General features: G+C 34.3%; 1 protein-coding gene across 1 annotated transcript in view; it reads right to left on the bottom strand.

Annotated features, from left to right (window-relative positions):
- Positions 1–18,334, bottom strand: part of RTTN (rotatin) — a 79,385-nt gene that overhangs the window by 30,194 nt on the left and 30,857 nt on the right. Inside the window, exons 24-34 of the mRNA XM_017729440.1 lie at positions 17,864–18,052; positions 16,932–17,171; positions 15,429–15,573; positions 14,492–14,646; positions 13,008–13,227; positions 11,219–11,347; positions 9,792–9,899; positions 9,009–9,167; positions 7,608–7,679; positions 4,027–4,219; positions 1,245–1,327 (exon numbers count right to left, since the gene is read on the bottom strand). Coding sequence (XP_017584929.1) covers positions 1,245–1,327; positions 4,027–4,219; positions 7,608–7,679; positions 9,009–9,167; positions 9,792–9,899; positions 11,219–11,347; positions 13,008–13,227; positions 14,492–14,646; positions 15,429–15,573; positions 16,932–17,171; positions 17,864–18,052 — 1,693 coding nt within the window. The remainder of the gene's footprint in view (positions 1–1,244; positions 1,328–4,026; positions 4,220–7,607; positions 7,680–9,008; positions 9,168–9,791; positions 9,900–11,218; positions 11,348–13,007; positions 13,228–14,491; positions 14,647–15,428; positions 15,574–16,931; positions 17,172–17,863; positions 18,053–18,334) is intronic.

The following is an 18,334-nucleotide window of genomic DNA, read 5'->3' on the forward strand; positions in this document are numbered from 1 at the left end:
TGTTGTTTTAGATTAACGAACATCAAATTAATTAATAAAATTTCTGAAAATTACATATTTTAGCTTACAATTAGACTGTACTTTTTCCTCAATTATTAAAAACATGCCAGATAACATTATGAGTACTAGACAGCAATACATTTATAAGAGAGAATCAAAAGAGTAACGAAATTATACTTGTGTAAAACTTTGAGATGAAATTTCAATACTGGTTTTTCTGTTTTTATTTTTACCATGTTCCACAGCAAAACTGGGAATAGCAATTTTAATCAATAAAAAAATATAGGATCTTGTAATTTATCAGCCTTTGTCACATCAGTACATGCATCTATTTAAGAAAAAAGAAATTTCTGAGCAATGAAATTCTGGCTTCCATAATAGATTAGATGGTCATTCTTAAATGAAAAATTTTGAATATTAAACCAAAAAAATGGATTTCAGTGCAACATGTCAGAGTTTTATTGGAGCTATACCGCAGTCTTTGAAAAATACATGATTTTTATCAGGTAACTAATGAATGTTATAAAAGCTTCCTCCACAGCCTGAACTGATACTGCAAGTCCACCCTGGAACTGAAAGAATGTATTTCAATTTCTCCTCCTTTGCATTTGCCATCTTGAAAGATGGCACATGTGGACAGCTTTTCATTGCAGTAGTCATCCTAGCCAGAAACAAATTTTTCAAGCAGCCACCTGCTTTTTGTTTTGCATGTCCTTTTTGGGCCCTGCAAACACTTGTGCCACTTTTAAATTCTACAAAAGCATTTTCATAGTCCACGCACAGAATACCCAATGTATTTATGTGGCTTTGATTGATCCAGTTCTGTAGCTGTGTTGTGTAAATACAGGTTCACTCTGAAAGGACAATTTGGATAAAAGCAACAGGAGTGACAACCAGAAATGGAGACGACCGCATTTTGTCAATAAAGCCAATTAAAGAGTAATCTCTAGAGAAAATGTCTTGCTGTGGGAAGCTATAGAATTCAGTACTGCCTTATGCACTGAGCTAGTCAAGGCAAGCTATCTCATTTATTTTTGCTCAGGTCAATAATCATGAAAGGGTTTTTCAGCATATTAAAGCTACATTGGAGTGAATTTCAACTTAGTTTCACAGCTAATTTCTGACTAATTTCAGGTTTTGTGTTTTGCTGGAGTTTTTTAAACAATTTTAAGAATGCTAATTTTCTTGAAAGCAGTTTACAAACAACTTTATATTTAAAATTAATAGATTACTCTGCAAGTTACCATAGTTTCAGATGTTGAGTGAGAATGTGAAGATTTGCTCTGACTCGGTGGAGCCTTCCAAAGATTAAGAGAATTATTAAAATCTGTAGGAAATTACTGTAAGATCAGCAGAGAGTATAACAAGCTTTTTAAAGGATTGTTTCAGTGAAAAAGTAGCCAACCACAGCTATCCTTCTGAAGATCTCAGAATACAAGTTTTCACACAGTGCACCTATGAAATCTTATCCATCAAATTCCCTGAATAAACAGAAATAGAAGTTTTTCAGTGCAACATAGTCTAGAAAAAGCTACACTTCGCTCAAACTGCAGTTGCATAACCTTTAGTCATTTCAAATAGTTCAGATTTAGTTTTAGTTAAAATGCAAGAGTACAAAAGTATTGAAGATACTGGGGTCTCAAAGAACACACATAATGAACAGATGTCCTTGTCTTCAAACAAATTCACTTTTTAAGAGAAGTAGTTTCAAGAGAACCCATATTCATAAATAAAATACAGGCAGAATTACTTTGTAAATCTGTTTTAGAATAAAAAGTGCCAAAAATTTTATAGCACAAATCTGTCAATAATAGTTTAGAAACTTTCATATATTTAGAAGAGAAAATAAAGAATAAAGCTAGACTACACAGACTGCAAGTGCAAAGCCCACAAAAGTAGATGTCCTATATGTGTCTTCACTAATTACTCAACTGAACTATTTTATTTTTAGCATAACTTTGCAGATGAGTTTTTTATATTCCTGAAAAATGTGAGAAAACTACATAGGGAAAAACCCAGCAGGGTTTAGGTCCTGTTCTCCGCTTTCTAAAGAAAGAAAAAATTTGTTTCTTATTCCTGAAATACTGTATTTTCTGGCTTTGCTTTGCAATGACATGATAAAACTTATCCCAACTGCTCACTCAAAAGTTGTATCATTCTATATTTTGAGTTACTCTTAGATAAGACATTGCATCGTTAACAGAACTACCAAAAGGCACAAATAAGAGGACCATGGGAGCAGTAAAATATCTTGGATTTTGTATACTGCTGAGGTATTTCTCTCAGTGAGTTAACCAAGAATGCTTCTTTTCCTTGGGTCTGTCATAAAGTTGTAACTTAGCTGGGGAAATTCCTCTTCTGTTCATGCCTCTGGAACAGGTTTAACAAATGCAGACTTTAGCAGGATGCTCTGCCTGCAATGCAGAAAACAACTCAAACAATACTTTACTTTACAAAACTATAAGTGGTGAACTGAGAGGGGGTGTCATGCTGCTTTTGGTATTGAATTATGTTAAAACCTGCCTGACTCGTCAAGCCCAAAAGGTAAACATCCTGATAGTGAGTTGAAGGATACTTTATCATATCTGCCACATTTATCTAAAAATCCTAAGGCACAGCTGGCCTGAGACATATGACTGACAGTCAATCACTTTAAACTCTCAAAGTCCAGTCCCACTTTCAAAAGGCAGGTTCTTCTAAAATACCCCTTGAAGTGCGTGTGGAGATTCCTCCCTTGGGTGGGGATGCCCCTCAAGGTCACTCCTCCAGACTGAGCAAAAGAGACGTGCCCAGGGTCATTGGTCTGGGTGAGTAACATCAATCTCTACTTAATAATTGCTTCTTTTTTGCTAGCTGTAATACAGCTGCTTTAATAGAGCACACTATACTGTACTATACTAGTAGTTTTAGCTTCTATACTGTGTAGCAAATAATGCTGATTAAGATCTTTTTGTCTCATCATTTAGCATAGTAAGTCATTCATTCTTATATAAATATATCTGGTTTGGCATCCTTAATCCTACAGGATAAAGTCAAAGGTTCAACCATACCTCTATAATTCCTTAGATTTAAACCACTGACAAAGTCTGGGTCTAGGATTGGATCCAGCTGCACCCAGGCTCCACTCTGAGGAGGAGCTTAGAGAGCAAGGGGGTCCTTCCTCCACCTCATGATTCAGTGGGAAGGCTTCTCTAAACAGCTTTGTCTGAAGTTTAGTCCACCCATGACGACTTAAAAAGAACTATTTAAATCTACAGTCTTAAAAGATGAAAATATGGAAACTTAGGCCCCAAATAGGAACGAAAAGAAAAAGAACTCATTAATTTTCTGTCCCTTGAAAGCTTTTATTAATTGAGCTCTGAAAAATCCCCTAGCTCTCTAAACTTATGATCATCATATAATTTGGACAAGAACGTGTGTTCCCACAATGCATCATATAGTGAGCCTTAGAAATATTGTTCAGTGAATGATTAGTCAATATAAATGTTAGATCTGAGATATCCCAAGGGTATACAGGTTAAAAATAAACAAATAAATCCAATCTGAGTATTACATTTCATCAGTCTATGAATTAAATTATATCTGAATGTCTCAGAGTGCAGCTTAATTCAGATTATTAGAGTCCACTCCTACTCATGTGACCTTGAAGTTGAACACATCAAGAAACAGGAGTCTTAAAAAGAAACAACATATTTCTTTTCCCCAAATTTTCCTTGTATGAAAGTTGACTGGATGTCACAAAGTGGAAATAAGTAAAAGTATTTTACCGCCAATATTTTGCAAGAAAATGCACTGCAGAACCAATTATGTCTTTTCCATTTTCAACTTTTTGGAGATGCAAACTAGTTAAACTAGTAACTTATTTACTTAAATCCTCACAGCAATATTTCGACTCCACAACATATTTAAGTGCAGGGTTTATATATTTTTAGTTTCCTTTTTATTAAGAATTATTGGAGGTGACTCAAAATTAGAAGTTATTTAAGTAGGTTTAAAATACTACAAGATTACATCAACATCACTTACCAGTTACACCACCTTTTTCTATGTTGAGGTTGTCTTCCTTGTAAGAATTCAAATCAAACATGTAACATCCCAGGTAACAGTGTTTCACCATCTGATTCACCTGTTCATAGAACTGGCAGTGATACAAAAGGGCCTTAAGTGCAGGTATTCCTGTGTGAGAGAGGCCAGATTCTTCATCATGTACACAAGGACCCTGAAGACATGAAATCCACAAACATCATTACTTTAAAGAAATGTTTTACATAGAATAATTAAGGCTAATGCTGTGTATGTGTGTGTACACTGGTTTACAGGCTGTAACTAATAAATTCCAAAAATGAAATGCAAATTTTAACATTGAGCTAAAATCATAATCTTTTATAAAAGCTGTCTTGGCTCAGCAAAATCAGCTATTTATCTCCTGAGAAGTGTGCTAACAGTTAAGTAGAAACTCATGAAAAGCTATAAATGAGTGGCTTCAAGACAATAAATGTATCAGTACACTTTACAATTTTAATGTCTCATTTAGTTCTACTTACAGATATCAAGTAATGAAAAAGTTTTCCTTAGAAAAACAGCACACTTAGATAAGAGTAAATATCCTGAAAAAGTCATCCTGCTCTAAAGTATACTGTCATTATACTACACCTAGTTATGTCAATCTTCTATGAGAAAAGATTTATTTAGAAAACAAGACAAACAAAAAAAAATTCCCTTTGAAATATGGTTTTCAGTTATTTCTTTATAAATACTGACAGGGAAAAACTGGGAAAATACTAAATCAGGGAAAACTTCCTAGAGCAATGGGTTTATACCTTAAGATAATGGATTCTAGTCATATTTCAAATAAACATTTTCAGTTGACTGCCTTTGTTAAATGTTTCTACAGTGTTTTCCATGTTAAGACAAAAAACCAGAAAGTTTTATTAAGCTACACATAATCTGGTTTAGACTGACCATAAAATTAGAAGTGCAAAGAAGGCAGAACTCAGAAAAATTCAAACCAACTACATTCAGAAAGGCAGTTTTAGAGGGCATCTTGCAGTAGTTAAAAAATAAACTAGTTAAAATTATGGAAAGAAAAATTCTCCAAGCTAATTAGAAACTTTTTTGGCAGTCAGGAGAGAGCAGAGTTGGACCAACTGAAAATAAGTAATTTGAAAACACTACTTATCCCCAAGAGACTCTCCCCTAACCCCTCCATTTACACTGACTACAAGTTTATCTCCCAACAAAACAAAACAAAACCCAAAACCAGATCTAGTAGAAGCAGTAAAACTATTTCGTATTACAAGATAAGTTATCACCAAAATTTTAGATGGTTACTCTCATTCTTTTTGGGTTTCTGTAATCCAGAAACTATTTTCACTATTTGCCTTTTACACCAACTAGTGAAGAATCAGATATGACGAACAGTTTGACACAGAATGTAGGATTTCAAGTGAACTATTTATGATGAGTTATAAATCTCTCCTCATACACTGTCAGCAATAGACTTAGACTATGGCAAGTGAGAACTCAGGAAATACTGATAAATTTAGTGCAAATTTTACTACCCAGTTTTGTCTTTGCCAGTTTCAAAAGTCATGCCAGATACTTTATTGTACAAGGGGAGCCTTGAAAGAGTTACTCATCAATTACATTCACAGAGTGCTCTGACTTCAGCAATCTTTATACAACACAGTCTGCTGCACTCTCAGAATACTTTACACAGGTTGACTTCACTGATGACTTAAGAGTGGCATAGGAAATTTTTTAAGTGACATAGCAAAATGAAATTTTATAAAGCAGATCACCTAGACAACAGTAACACTAGAGACATTCTCATGAAGATACTGGCCTACAAACTCTGTTTCTATTTCCTTTTCCAGTCCTATTTGCCTAGAGGATAAAATGATAATGTTCTACTTTGGCTATGGCCCAGTATTCCTACTATTCAGCGAGATCCACTTGATAGCCCTCCTTTTCTTTCTGGCATTAAAGGAAACAGACAAATCATCTTACTCAGTGCAAGGGAAAAAAGTAACTCTGAAATATAAAACTTGATCCTGGTGGTACCTTACAGTTTCAATTGTTGTTTGTATTTTGAACAGTTTTAATTTACCAGTTACCATAAAGTGTTGTTTGATAATATCTTTCAGCATGAACACTTATTAAGTGACGAGCAATTTTCATTAAATTGCAGTTCTTAATAAGAATCACATTGACTCAAAGCTTCTTTTAATTGCACTGGAATTCATCCAGAATTCTGCAACTGGATGCAATTTTTGTCACTTCACCACAGTCATTGAAATTTTTAAAAAAAGACTAAAAAGCAACTTTTAATAGAGTCTACATTGACAACTTACAATGGCTGCCCTTTTGTAAATCCCCTGCTATTATGAATTTAAACAATTACTATTTATATTGATAAATTAGAAGCAGTAAGACTGAAACAAGGGCCAGATTTGTAAAATTGTTTCCACATATTCCTTTGTCTTATCTTTTCTGTATATGTGACCACATTCTGTAAAATTCAACTCTGCAAGAAATAGCATAATTGATTTTGGGTGCAGCTGAATCAGATAACTTATCCTAGTAAAACAGCTGGAATGCCTTTCAGCACTAACTTGATCTTTCGCAGAAAGGAACAAATTAAAAATGATATTGTTGCATCTGCAAATTTCTTTAAGAACTAACATACACTGTTCCCATATAGGCTCTCACACACTGGAAGGAGTGAGATAGACATTAAAAACAGGTAGCAACATCACAAAAATTTTTTGAATTGCAAGCTAAGATCCAAACATCTTTATGTGCAGTGAACTAGACTTGCTGAGAGTAAAATGAGATGACTGACTCAAGGGCAGAACTGGAAAAGTCTCCAGGGGATTTTATCAGTTTGATAAATATCTGATGAGAGAAGGTAAAGGGAGACAGACTCTTCTCACTGGTATCCAGTGACAGAAGAAAAGGCGTTGAGCAAAAACTAAAACACAGGAAATTCTATTTAAACCTAAGAAAAAGCTTTCTGTCTGAGAGTAGTCAAACATTAGAACAAGTTGCCCAGACAGATTGTGGAGTCTCCATTCTTGCAGAAACTCAAAATCCAACTGGAAACAGCCCTGAGCAACCCGGTCTAGTTCACCCTGCTTTGAGCAAGTGGTTGTCTTTAACAAGCATTTAAATTGACCTAAGTGACAAACTGCTTCTTCTTCCTTTCAAAACATTTTATAAACATCACATTCTCAGAACTTCCTCTTCTTCATACTCCTCAAATCACATTTTACCCACATTCCAAGTGTGGGCAAAATAAATTACCAATTTCTATCCTAAAACATTCATGATATACTATATAAGTAAGCAAGTTTCCTAGGAACCCACCGATACTACGTTCATGAAATGCAGCATATATACAAACTAAATTTGGTTCTTTTATTGAGCTTGCTGGAAGTTTGAGAGAAGTTTGTTTTTTATTAATTTATTTCTCTTTCCAAAACGTAACCTTAGACATGTAATTTTTTAAGTTTATATTTTATACGTATGCTGACACAAGTTTTCATACCAAATGACATCTCTCTGTGACATTATGACTTTTGTCATCAAATGGAATAGTCACTCACTTGCCAAATACAATCTTTCAAGTCTTCTGTAGGAATTGGAATCACAAGTAGATTTTGCAGAATAAAAGCAGCCTGAAAGAAATTAAAGCATCAGTATTGCCATCCAGCCATCAGTTCAAAAAACCACATCACACTGAATAGTACAGTCTACATATTACTTCACTGCTTTAGACATATGCAGAAATACACAGAATTCTTGTGTTCATGTTGGGAAAAATTAATTTAGAAGGATGTAACTTGAAAGCCCTCAAACTTCACTTACAATAGATGTCATTAGAGCATGGCACAAGAGCAGGCTGTTAAGAAAAAAGGACAAGGAAAAGATGGAATAGAAATCACAAGGCAACAAATTTATTTGTTCATAAAATTCCTTCATCACTGTTCCAGTACAGTCAATCCTACAGAATATCCATTACAAGTACAAGAAGTACTAGGGGAAAAATTACTGAATAGAAAAACCTAGATAACTGTTTATGACCTCATGTTTCGGGGTTCTTTATTATAAAATAATTGGGACAATGAGGGGAACACAGTAGGACATAAAGACATGTTTCAAATGCTTTCCTTTATAAATTCAAGGCATGTTTGTTTTTCTGATTTATATTACACACACTTCACATGTCTGTGCATGGATTGAAACTCCTTTTTTTATATTTTGTCCATCCTTTGTCAATAATTTGACTCTTAAGAGACTATAATTAAGAGACAATAATTTGGAGTTAAAATAATGAAGCACACATTCTCAAAAGCATTTAGAGATATAAATTTAAATATTAGTTGGAAAATGTAATTAGTTAAGCAATAGAGCTGGGAAAAAAACAAGTCACTGAGTGTCAGAGTTTTTATTTCCTATTGATTGGAACAGAAGGAAAACCTTACAACTAGAACTGATAGAAAATTTCAAATAAAGTGTACAGAGTTTAAATACATCAGTATATAAGTCTATGTGTTGTTCTACCATAGTACAGACTTTCAGTTCTCACCAATAAACCTCAGTGCCTAGACAAAGTACTTCATATCAGCAATGAACAGATACTGCAGATCAGGCGGTAAGTTTGTACCAAAGCATTCATAAATGTTACAAAGAGCCATTAAAATCAGGCCAGTTATGCTTTAGCAACCTACTTATCTAACTGAGTAAGCCTTAGGAGGTTTTATGTGTTCACTTGTATATTGCTCATATAATTTCTGTTTTTAAACAAGTAATCTGTATTTGTTCCTTCTTGCACAATTCCTAAATAAGCAGCTAAACAATTATATTAATCAGGTAGTGTTTAACTTACAAAGCAGCAGGTGTTGTGCAGCAGATAATAGATGTATAGAATAAAAAATAATTTTTTTTTCTCCATCATGAAAAAGAACTTGACAATCTAGAACAGCAGAAGGACACAAGAAACATACCTCCCTGCGTACCATGCTACATTCAGATTGATCCAGAAGGATGTTGATCACTGTTCCCCACAGGCCTCCTGAAATATTCTGGCAGCTTTCTGCTAAAGCAATACATCCTTTTTCAAGAGATGTAAGAGCTGATCCTATTCCAAGTGCTGTAAACCTGACCTAGTACATATAAGCACAACAGAAAGTGGTATTTCTTACGGTAATTAGCAATACTTTTTTTTTTTTAATTATTAAATTGTATCAGCTGAACCTGGAGCTTAAGGGAATAATTTAAAAAGTAACAACCTCTTTTCCTGTATTTCTCTTGCTCTCTACTCAGAATCACAACTAAGTGAGAAAATAAAATTATTTTTAAGTATTCAAAAATAAGCAAGATAGTCTTTTATATTCTTCATACTTTACCACTTGAAAATAAGTCAATTTAGCAAACCCATATAATTTAACAGATTGGTATTAAATACATTTGCTCTGAATTTTTAGTTCATGTAAGTGTTTCTGCTTTGCAGCTAAGTTACAGCAATGACAAGGAAAACTGCCTATGAGTCACGATAGTGAGTGACTAATGAAAGCATAGAAGACAGAAGATGTAAGGGAGGATTTCTCAGATGATGTTTACATGGAAACACTCTCCCTACTGTATTATTACTGCTATTTAGGATATAGTCAGTAACATTTTAAATAATTCGAAACAGCAGTTCTACTGTTAAATATATTAATGAATCAAAAATATTCAAATGTTTGAGGGTCACAATACGATATGAAGTTACTGTCACAGTAACTAACCTCAGGATCTCTATCTACCCATAAAGGAACCAGCCATGCCAGACCTAGATGAGACAGAACTTGTTCTTCACTATTATCATAAGGCAAAGACCAAAGAGATATCCAGTCCTGATTAGAAAACAGAAAACAAATTAAGAAATTATTTTATAAATCTTTCAATCCATGCCAGCATACTAACAGTGTGAACTACCAACTAGAACTAAACCACTTTTGTTTAACACTGATGGCACGAAGGGAGGATAATTTTGTATTTCTCTTTCTGTAAGGATTTGACACTAACTTACACAATTGTAAACAACAGCCAGGTTTTACAATTACTTTGAGACTAAAAATTATTAGTACAGTCTAAACAGTAACACTGTTGTACACACAGATTATGACTTAGAAACACAAGAAAATGAAACTTATCATTATGCTACTATACATATTACTCTATAATAATGATACTAAAATAATAATTCAAGTCCACTCCTTCATCCATGCATTTATGATCTAAGTCTTTGGAGGCTGCTGTCTCCCTGCAGTGTACTTAAAACTCTGTCCCCTCCCAATTTTAATAAACTCTTCCAGTACTTAATATCTTGAAAAAGGAGTAGAGAACTGAAGAAAGAGACACCTGGAATCTGGAGAAGCAGGTACACTGCAATTTCTAGTTATACCCGTGCGTGATCACAATGAAAGGTTTCCATTTATGGCTGTCACAGATATAAGTAAGACTGGATTTTAATTCTCTAAAATGACAATACTTAATTGTTGAATTTGCTTCAACTGCTTCAGGATAAAGGCTATTTTTAATAAACTTTCAGAAATCTAGCTCTCAAAGATGTACATGAACACAAAGCATAATATGAATTTTGCTAGTACATAGTGATAGCTCCTCTTAACTGAAAATCCTTTTTCCGTGTATGTACATATTCTTTCATATGTATATATATACACACGACTGTGAAAACCCTACACACATGAATGTTTAAACATATGTTAGAAAGCCTGTTGTTTGTGAGGCTGAAGAAATAATGATGTTAAAAATTCTTAAATTTATTCATCCTATATAAAATCCTGATTCTTCTTTTTTTATAAAAAAGAAGATGATACTTATTCTGAAAGAAGGCCTTTCAAAATCCACAGAATTATTTAGGAAACAATTTCAATATGGCTAGAACTGATTCTTCAGCTTTTTTGTATACCATATTCTATCCTGTACATTATCTAAGATTATAGACCAAAGGGGGATTTTTTTTGCCTTTTGTGCTTCCAACTGGAGGGGAAAGAGGAGTAAGAAGTGGTGTGGCTTTAGCAGCACTCCTCAATTGGAGAGTACCACTCCTAAACCATGACAGAAAACTGTCATTGAACATCAGAAGTTAAAATCTCTTTGTACGTAGCCCTCACCAATGACAAGATAAGGACAAATGTAATGCACTCACCGTATCTTTGGCTTGAGCCATCATTTCGTGAGATAAGTGAAGCAAGCAAAGGACTGTGCTTTTTGTAACACCTTTTCCCATGAAGGACATGGCATTTCCCCCCCATTCAACATAAAACGATGAGATGACCTAAGAGTGGGGGTACAAATTCTTAACAGCTTTACTGTAAACAGTACACAAACAGAGTACAAACTGTCTTATACACTAAATCATAATTTAAACTCATGAAAAGATGATAGACTTCTAGCTGAATTGTAAGAATTCCTTTACTTCTGAGTCATTTGGTCATGTAATGCTTTCCTATACATTTAAACTTCTGAACATCTGTGGGTTTTATTTTTTTATTCAAATGAAGAATACAGTCAAGCTTAATAGTAATCTCTAAGTTGAATAGAAGCCTGAAAGTTTCTTTTCATGGACGTGAAAGTTCATTTATTGTACCCAGGGTTTCTTTTGCTATGTCTGGAATGAAAAATAAAATTTCTTTTCAAAATTCTGTGTTCAAGGGAAAGGGTCATTTAGGTATTTTATTGTGATTTGAATAAATTTATCAGCTTTCCATATCAAATACTAATAAACAGAAATAAAGGTCACTGGATCATAACATAAAATAAACCGTCTGACCAAATATCTAACCATGCATACTAAAATAAAAGGCATGCTGCTTTCAACAAAACACACCCCAAAATACTTTTTAAAAAATAATAATCTTAGAAGATACACTTCTAGATTTACTTTTCTCCACAAAACATGGTGATTTAAACCTCTGGATTTTGCTGTTGTCCTTTCTTTCAGTGTCCCGGTCTACAGAAATTTTTTTTAAGCCCACCTTCTCCATTCCTCTGCAAAAGAAACCTACCTTTACTTTCAAATTTGGGCCAAGTAAAACTGCCTAATTCTTCTGAACAAGAGCTTATGCATCACAAGTTGATTTCATACCATAATATTTATTTTTTCTAGTAATTATCTTTCTTTTGCATGACAATATCTATAACCTTGGTGCCATTTTTAGTCTAGACTTCAAGTCACAGAGCTCACCTAATCAAATAGGTCTAAAAAATTTATTTCTTTCTACTCAAGAAATCTTGGCAAATTAAGACCCCTAAAACACTGTATTTTTTTCATTATATGTATTGGTATTTGAAACTAAAAACTTCTAACTGTACATTACTGAATATGTGTTAAACAAACAGAAAGTCAGAACTATGCTTTTCCTTTCAAGTTTTAAGAAAATTGGAGTTTTCAAAAGATATAATTTTAGGAGCAAAAGCTAGTTGTCTACCATGTTCACGGACTTAGCAAACAAATAAGAACACTGAAAACAAGAATGAAATTTTGTCTTTCCAACAACTGCAGCATCTTGAATTACCTCTTTTCTGCTTTCTCAGTTCACAACCTACCTAACAAGCTGCTTTTCTCCCAGACCACCTTTCATATGTGGATTTTGCCTGTGGGAAGTTATCCTGCATTTTTCTTCTTAGAGTTTCAGTCATTAAAAACACCACATGTATTTTTTATCTTGCTTAAAACTACAGTCACTTTGTATTACTTCTTAAGCCAGTGATGAAAGCACATGCAATACAACCAGTCTTCACAACTACAGATACACATCACTCAATCTAGTCTCCGTATCATTCCTATTCACTTAGCAGGAAAAAGCATCTTTCCCACACCTACTGCTAGTGATGACATTCACTAAAAGCACATTGTAAAAAGCATAGTGTCATTATTTACACAGTTCTTTACAAGCATTCGAACCAAAAGCTAAGCAAGAACATAAGCTACTTACCTCAAGAAGACCGGTTAAATATTTCTTACAAATTGTGACAGGTTCAACTGCAGCAGAATAGGTACTCCAGCCTGGAAGTGCAGTAACATGAACCATTCCTTGTAATGTTCTCTCCAGTGAAGGAAGTCCATAAAAATGTGGTGCATCTGTTAGCCTTAAGCATTGAAGCAGCTTCAGAGCCAGCTCTGTTCTGAAAGAACCAGCAAGTTCCAAGCCTTCTCTGGTTTAATTGTAAAAAAACAAAAAAGATGAGCCATCAATATAAAGATGTTGAAATGAAAAGAACCATTTTGCCAATGACTAATGCCTCAGTCTTACCATTAGTCTGTGAGGCTCAGCATCTCAATTACTTAATATTGTGTTATACAAAGAGTAACATGAAATTAAATTTCACATGTCTAGCTTTGCACAGGTTCTGAAAACATAATATTGCATCTGATTACAACAAAGTTGCTTAACTAAAAAAAGGCAAAGGAGATATAACTCATTATTAAGGAGCATGTTAAATAAAGGGCAAGAGACTGAGGACAACAGATGACACAATGACAAGAGATGTAAAGCTCAGTAGTTCCAGAATCACGCAGGATCAAGAATATTCTAATTTGGAAGGTACCCACAAGGATTATCAAGTCCAACTCTTAAATGCGTGGCCTGTTACACCTATGTTTGTTCTGGTTCAAGAGACAAGTTTAAAAATATTTCCTGCAAAATACAATAAATCTAGAATTAAGTAGATAAATATACAGGAGTGTGAGATACATAACTAGCAGTGATTTCTATAATATGCCCCTTTTCCCACTGTCAAAATTTTTAGAAAATAACCAGGTGGGAATAATGAAAAAGGTAACATTTTGAAAATATTTTCACAAACAGTTATATTGTGATACTAAATAATCAAATATTATCTTAATCTGCAATTTTACTAGCTCTTAGAATACATTTGGATAGAGAGATTTGGTGTGGGAAAGGTTTTATGAGAAACTTGAAGAAAAAATAATATAAATTAATTTCTGTGTTTGCTCAATTGACAAAAAAAGGTTGGAACTTCATGCTAAAAGTAGCTGTCCCAAACAGGCCAAAAAAGGAGTTCAATGAAAATAAGTATTTATGGATATTTCAAATATTTCTATGTTTTACTTTGCTATAAACACATGCTACAAAATCAATGAAGTTACCATTTGTTCATGCAAATTTGCAGCAGTGAAAAAGAAATAGCCCATCTTCTCAGTGCAATCAATTTAATTATGCATTTGCTAAGTGACCACTAGCACATTCTCTTTTAAGTTTCCTGGTTAATTTCCTAATTTTACTGTGAAAAGGAATATCTAATGTTGATTTCCATTTCAAGAGTGTATATTCAATTTTTATGGTTCAGAACAATTGAGTCATGATGTAATGATATTCAAACTCTGACCAAAATTCAACAGCAATAGGAGTTATGATCCCCAGTCAGAATCACCCAGGCAGGTCTATTTGCACTGTACCTGTCAGTCACTGACACGGAACAAACAAGCAACATGTTAAAAAGACGAATGAGTTCTTTATCCAGTCGCTGCCTGACAGCAGCCTGTGTTTCATCCATTTCATCTTGCACTTGGGATTCTGTTCGCACCAGGAGGCCCAAAAGGGATTTTTGCTGCTAAAAGAAAAGAATAAAAATACAGTCACATAATGCATTGTTTAAATCCTATTTTAATACCCTCATTAAAGCCATTTTTCTGCTCCAAACTTGCAAATCACACACATTATACATCAGAAATTCCATGATTACTTTACTAAGAAGTAACTGCAAAAGGCACAGTGAAAAAACCCTATAATTACCAATAACTTGAATCTCGAATCTACTAAATGCCATAAAAGAATCTACTGGAAAGGCCTTTAAAATATCCTGGAATTAAGTAGACTGTATTTTGAAGCATGAAAGAAAACTCGAAGTAATACAGCAATAACCTGAAATAAAAAACAGATCACAAAAAACCAGAAAACACATAGTAACAAAATTAGTTCGGGTTCCATTTTGAACATTGCAGCTGCTTGAAAGACTTCATATCACATGACTTTAAGGTTTTATATTAATGTATTGAATGGGCCATACTTAAAAAAATTAATAGGATTCCCAGGTAGCGATATAATTGAAATACCTGTAGTCTATAAGTAATTGAAATGAAGTCTACTAGCATTTTTCCCTAAATGCATAGATTGTATTTGCAAATGGCAAAATGCAAGTGCATGCAAACTGTATTTAACATAGGACACCCTGTGTTAGACAATGGATGATCTGGCATGTTATACAGCTAATGCATTTGTAGCTATGTAGCTAAGCACACTCTCATGCTGCTCTACATGTATGCACATGTGTGTGCAAGTATAGTTACATGGTCAATCAAATCATGTAAGTATATACAACAACCCTGTTCTTACATTTTTAAGAAATGATTTCAAGATCCACTTTAGATGGTCTGACTCCAGATTTGATTTCTGCTCTCTAAGCAATTTGTTTAAAAATCTTAAGACATCTACCAAAAGCTTTTCATCCTCCACAGAAGCTGGAAGCACTTGTAGAAACCTGAAATACAAATAAAAATACTTTCATACTTGTAGCATTTTAAAAGAGAGATTAAAATCTCAGACTAATAGGACTGAAGTAACCTGCAAGTGTTAAATTACACAGAATATGTATAATACACATATTCACATATAAAAAATATGGCATTGTATTAACATATTATACTTATAATATGCTGTTAATATTGTTGTTACTGTTATTATTAGCATGAAAAATAGTTATGTATATTTTAAAGTTGACTTGTATATGGTAAACATGGAATTCTGTATAGTAAAATGTAGACAAATCTGAGCAGGATCACAGACAGGGAATAAAAAATTAATTATTTATGAAATATTAGCATCTGATAATAATAGTAAAGTTTACCTATGCATTTCAAATAGCCCTTCTTTTAAATACAGAATTTTAAATATTTGATAGTTTTGTGTATGTCAATTACAAAATCACATAATCTTTGAGACTGGAAGGGACTTGCAGAGGTCACCTGGTCCTGATGCCCTGCTTTTGGACGGACACCTGCAGCTGGTTGCTCAGGATCACAATCAGGAAGCTTTTGAGTAACTCCAAGGATAGAGATGATACAACCTCTTTCAGCAACCTGTGTCTGTGTTTTGTGACCTTCACAGTAAAAAAGTGTTTCCAGATATTCACAGGGATCCTCCTGTGTTTCAGTTTGCAGCCATTGCTTCTGTCACTGGACACCACTGGAAAGAGCCTGGCCCCACCTTCTCTTCTGCTGCTCGTACACACTGATAAGATCCTCACTCTGAGCCTTCTTTCCTCCACATTTATAGTCCCAACTCTCTCATCTTTTACTCATAGGAAAGATACTCTAGTCTTTCATTATCTTTGTGGTGCTTCATTGGATTCTCTCCAGTATGTGTTCTCCGTATGATTCTCTCTTATACTGGCAAGTCCAAAACTGGACCCAGAGGTCCAGATGTGGCCTCAGCAGTGCTGAATAGAGGAAGGATCACCTGCCTCAGCCTGCTGCCAACACTCGTCCTAAAGAAGCCTAGGATAACACTTGCCTTCTTTACTGCAAGGACAAACTGCTAGCTCATTTCCACCTTGGTGTCCACCAGGACCCACAGATCCTTTTCTGCAGTTGCTTTCCCAGCTTGGTGAATCCCAGGATATACAGGGGCATGGGCTTGTTTCTCCCCAGGTGCAGGACTCTGCACCTCCCCTTGTTGAACTGCCTACGGTTCCTGTCAGCCTATATCTATATCTGTATCTATATCTCAGAATCAGAGATGCATTGACAATCAATTCCCTTAATTTAAAATATGAAAAGTAGAAATTTTACCATTTTAGTATAACAATCTTTAATGGATTCTTGTAGTCAATATGCTTACCTGTTCATTGCTTTCTGCCAATCAAAGCTCTTCAAAGTGGTTCCAAAAGGCCCAGAACTGCATTTTAATGCAAGTCTGTCATTCAAGACATAGAAGCTAAGCCTAGTGAGAGCCGTCCTAACATCACTGTGGGATGCTGCCTGAATGATCAAACTAAGACAATCCTGCAGTCCATAGTTTGTGTGAGTTATTTTCAATATAAGAATGTCTTCTGAGGAAAGTTTCAGAGAATCTAAAAATCTGAAAAGGCATAGAGAAAGATTATTAACAGCCAGTGTCTCTACAATCTGTTTCAGAGGGTGTTGACTTCTTCCCTTTCCTGCTTAATTGAGAAGACAAAACAGAAATTGACTTGAAACTTTGTTTTTGTTAGCCAATTCTTTCTTCATTAACCCTTCAAAAAAACCAAAGCAAACAAAAAATTAAAACCAAAAACAACACCATCACATGTAAATCATGAGGTGTTTTGAGTTCTTTGGAAAAACAGAACCTAAATACTAAGTCTTAGCATTACCATTAAGAAGAATATTTACTTAAAATTTAAACCTTCAAGAAAATAAAGAAAAAGTCATGCAACTTTATAGTTGGGGTCTACATAGTAGGAAAAAGGAGTCAGTTCCGTAAGAAACCACAATGACTACAAAGAAAAACAGCCACAGAGCCCATTTAAAGCTGGTTGAATTTAGCCTGACCATCAATAAAAGCTAGATCAAGCCCTAGACTCTATGTATAAACACAATTGAGGTAAAACATTAGCTGTGACAACATACCTTCATCCTCTTGGGATGTGATCCTTTACATTTAAATGACAGCATTCTCACACAAGTAACAGCTTGAATTGCTGTTTGAAGTTGAAAACCTATTTAAACTTGATGGAATGTTATTTTAATTGAGATCTATTGGGACTTAAAATGAAAGATAAAATGGCTCACGTTTCTGCTTCCTTCTCATAATTTATCAGCTGCAGTAGGTTTTCAATCCCATGGTACCATGACAGATTCCAGGCTGTCTTAAGCATATCTGACACAGGTTTCATAGTCAAGCACTCAGAAGACAATGGTATCACAACAGTATTAGGGCTAACTACATGATGAGCAGGGATCCTGACTGGCAGATGATACCTAAAAATACACAAATAACAGTAACAATTTTTGAAAGTGGTTGGTGAGAGTTTTTCTTGCTTGCTCATTTTTAAATTAAATGTTCCATTACAACCAGCTTGTAAGTTTGCAAATAAAGTTTCCGAAACTCATTTACAGAAAAAAAGACATGGAGAAAAAACTCCCTATTTAAAAATGCTGATTTCATCATCATCAAAATGCTGATTTGATATTAAATCAATGTTTCCCCTCATTCTGCCACTTCCATAGTTCAGGAAGGACAGAAAATGGAAATCAGCAGGA

Source organism: Corvus brachyrhynchos, unplaced genomic scaffold (assembly GCF_000691975.1).
Source record: "Corvus brachyrhynchos isolate BGI_N302 unplaced genomic scaffold, ASM69197v1 scaffold331, whole genome shotgun sequence".
Lineage (NCBI taxonomy): Eukaryota > Metazoa > Chordata > Aves > Passeriformes > Corvidae > Corvus > Corvus brachyrhynchos.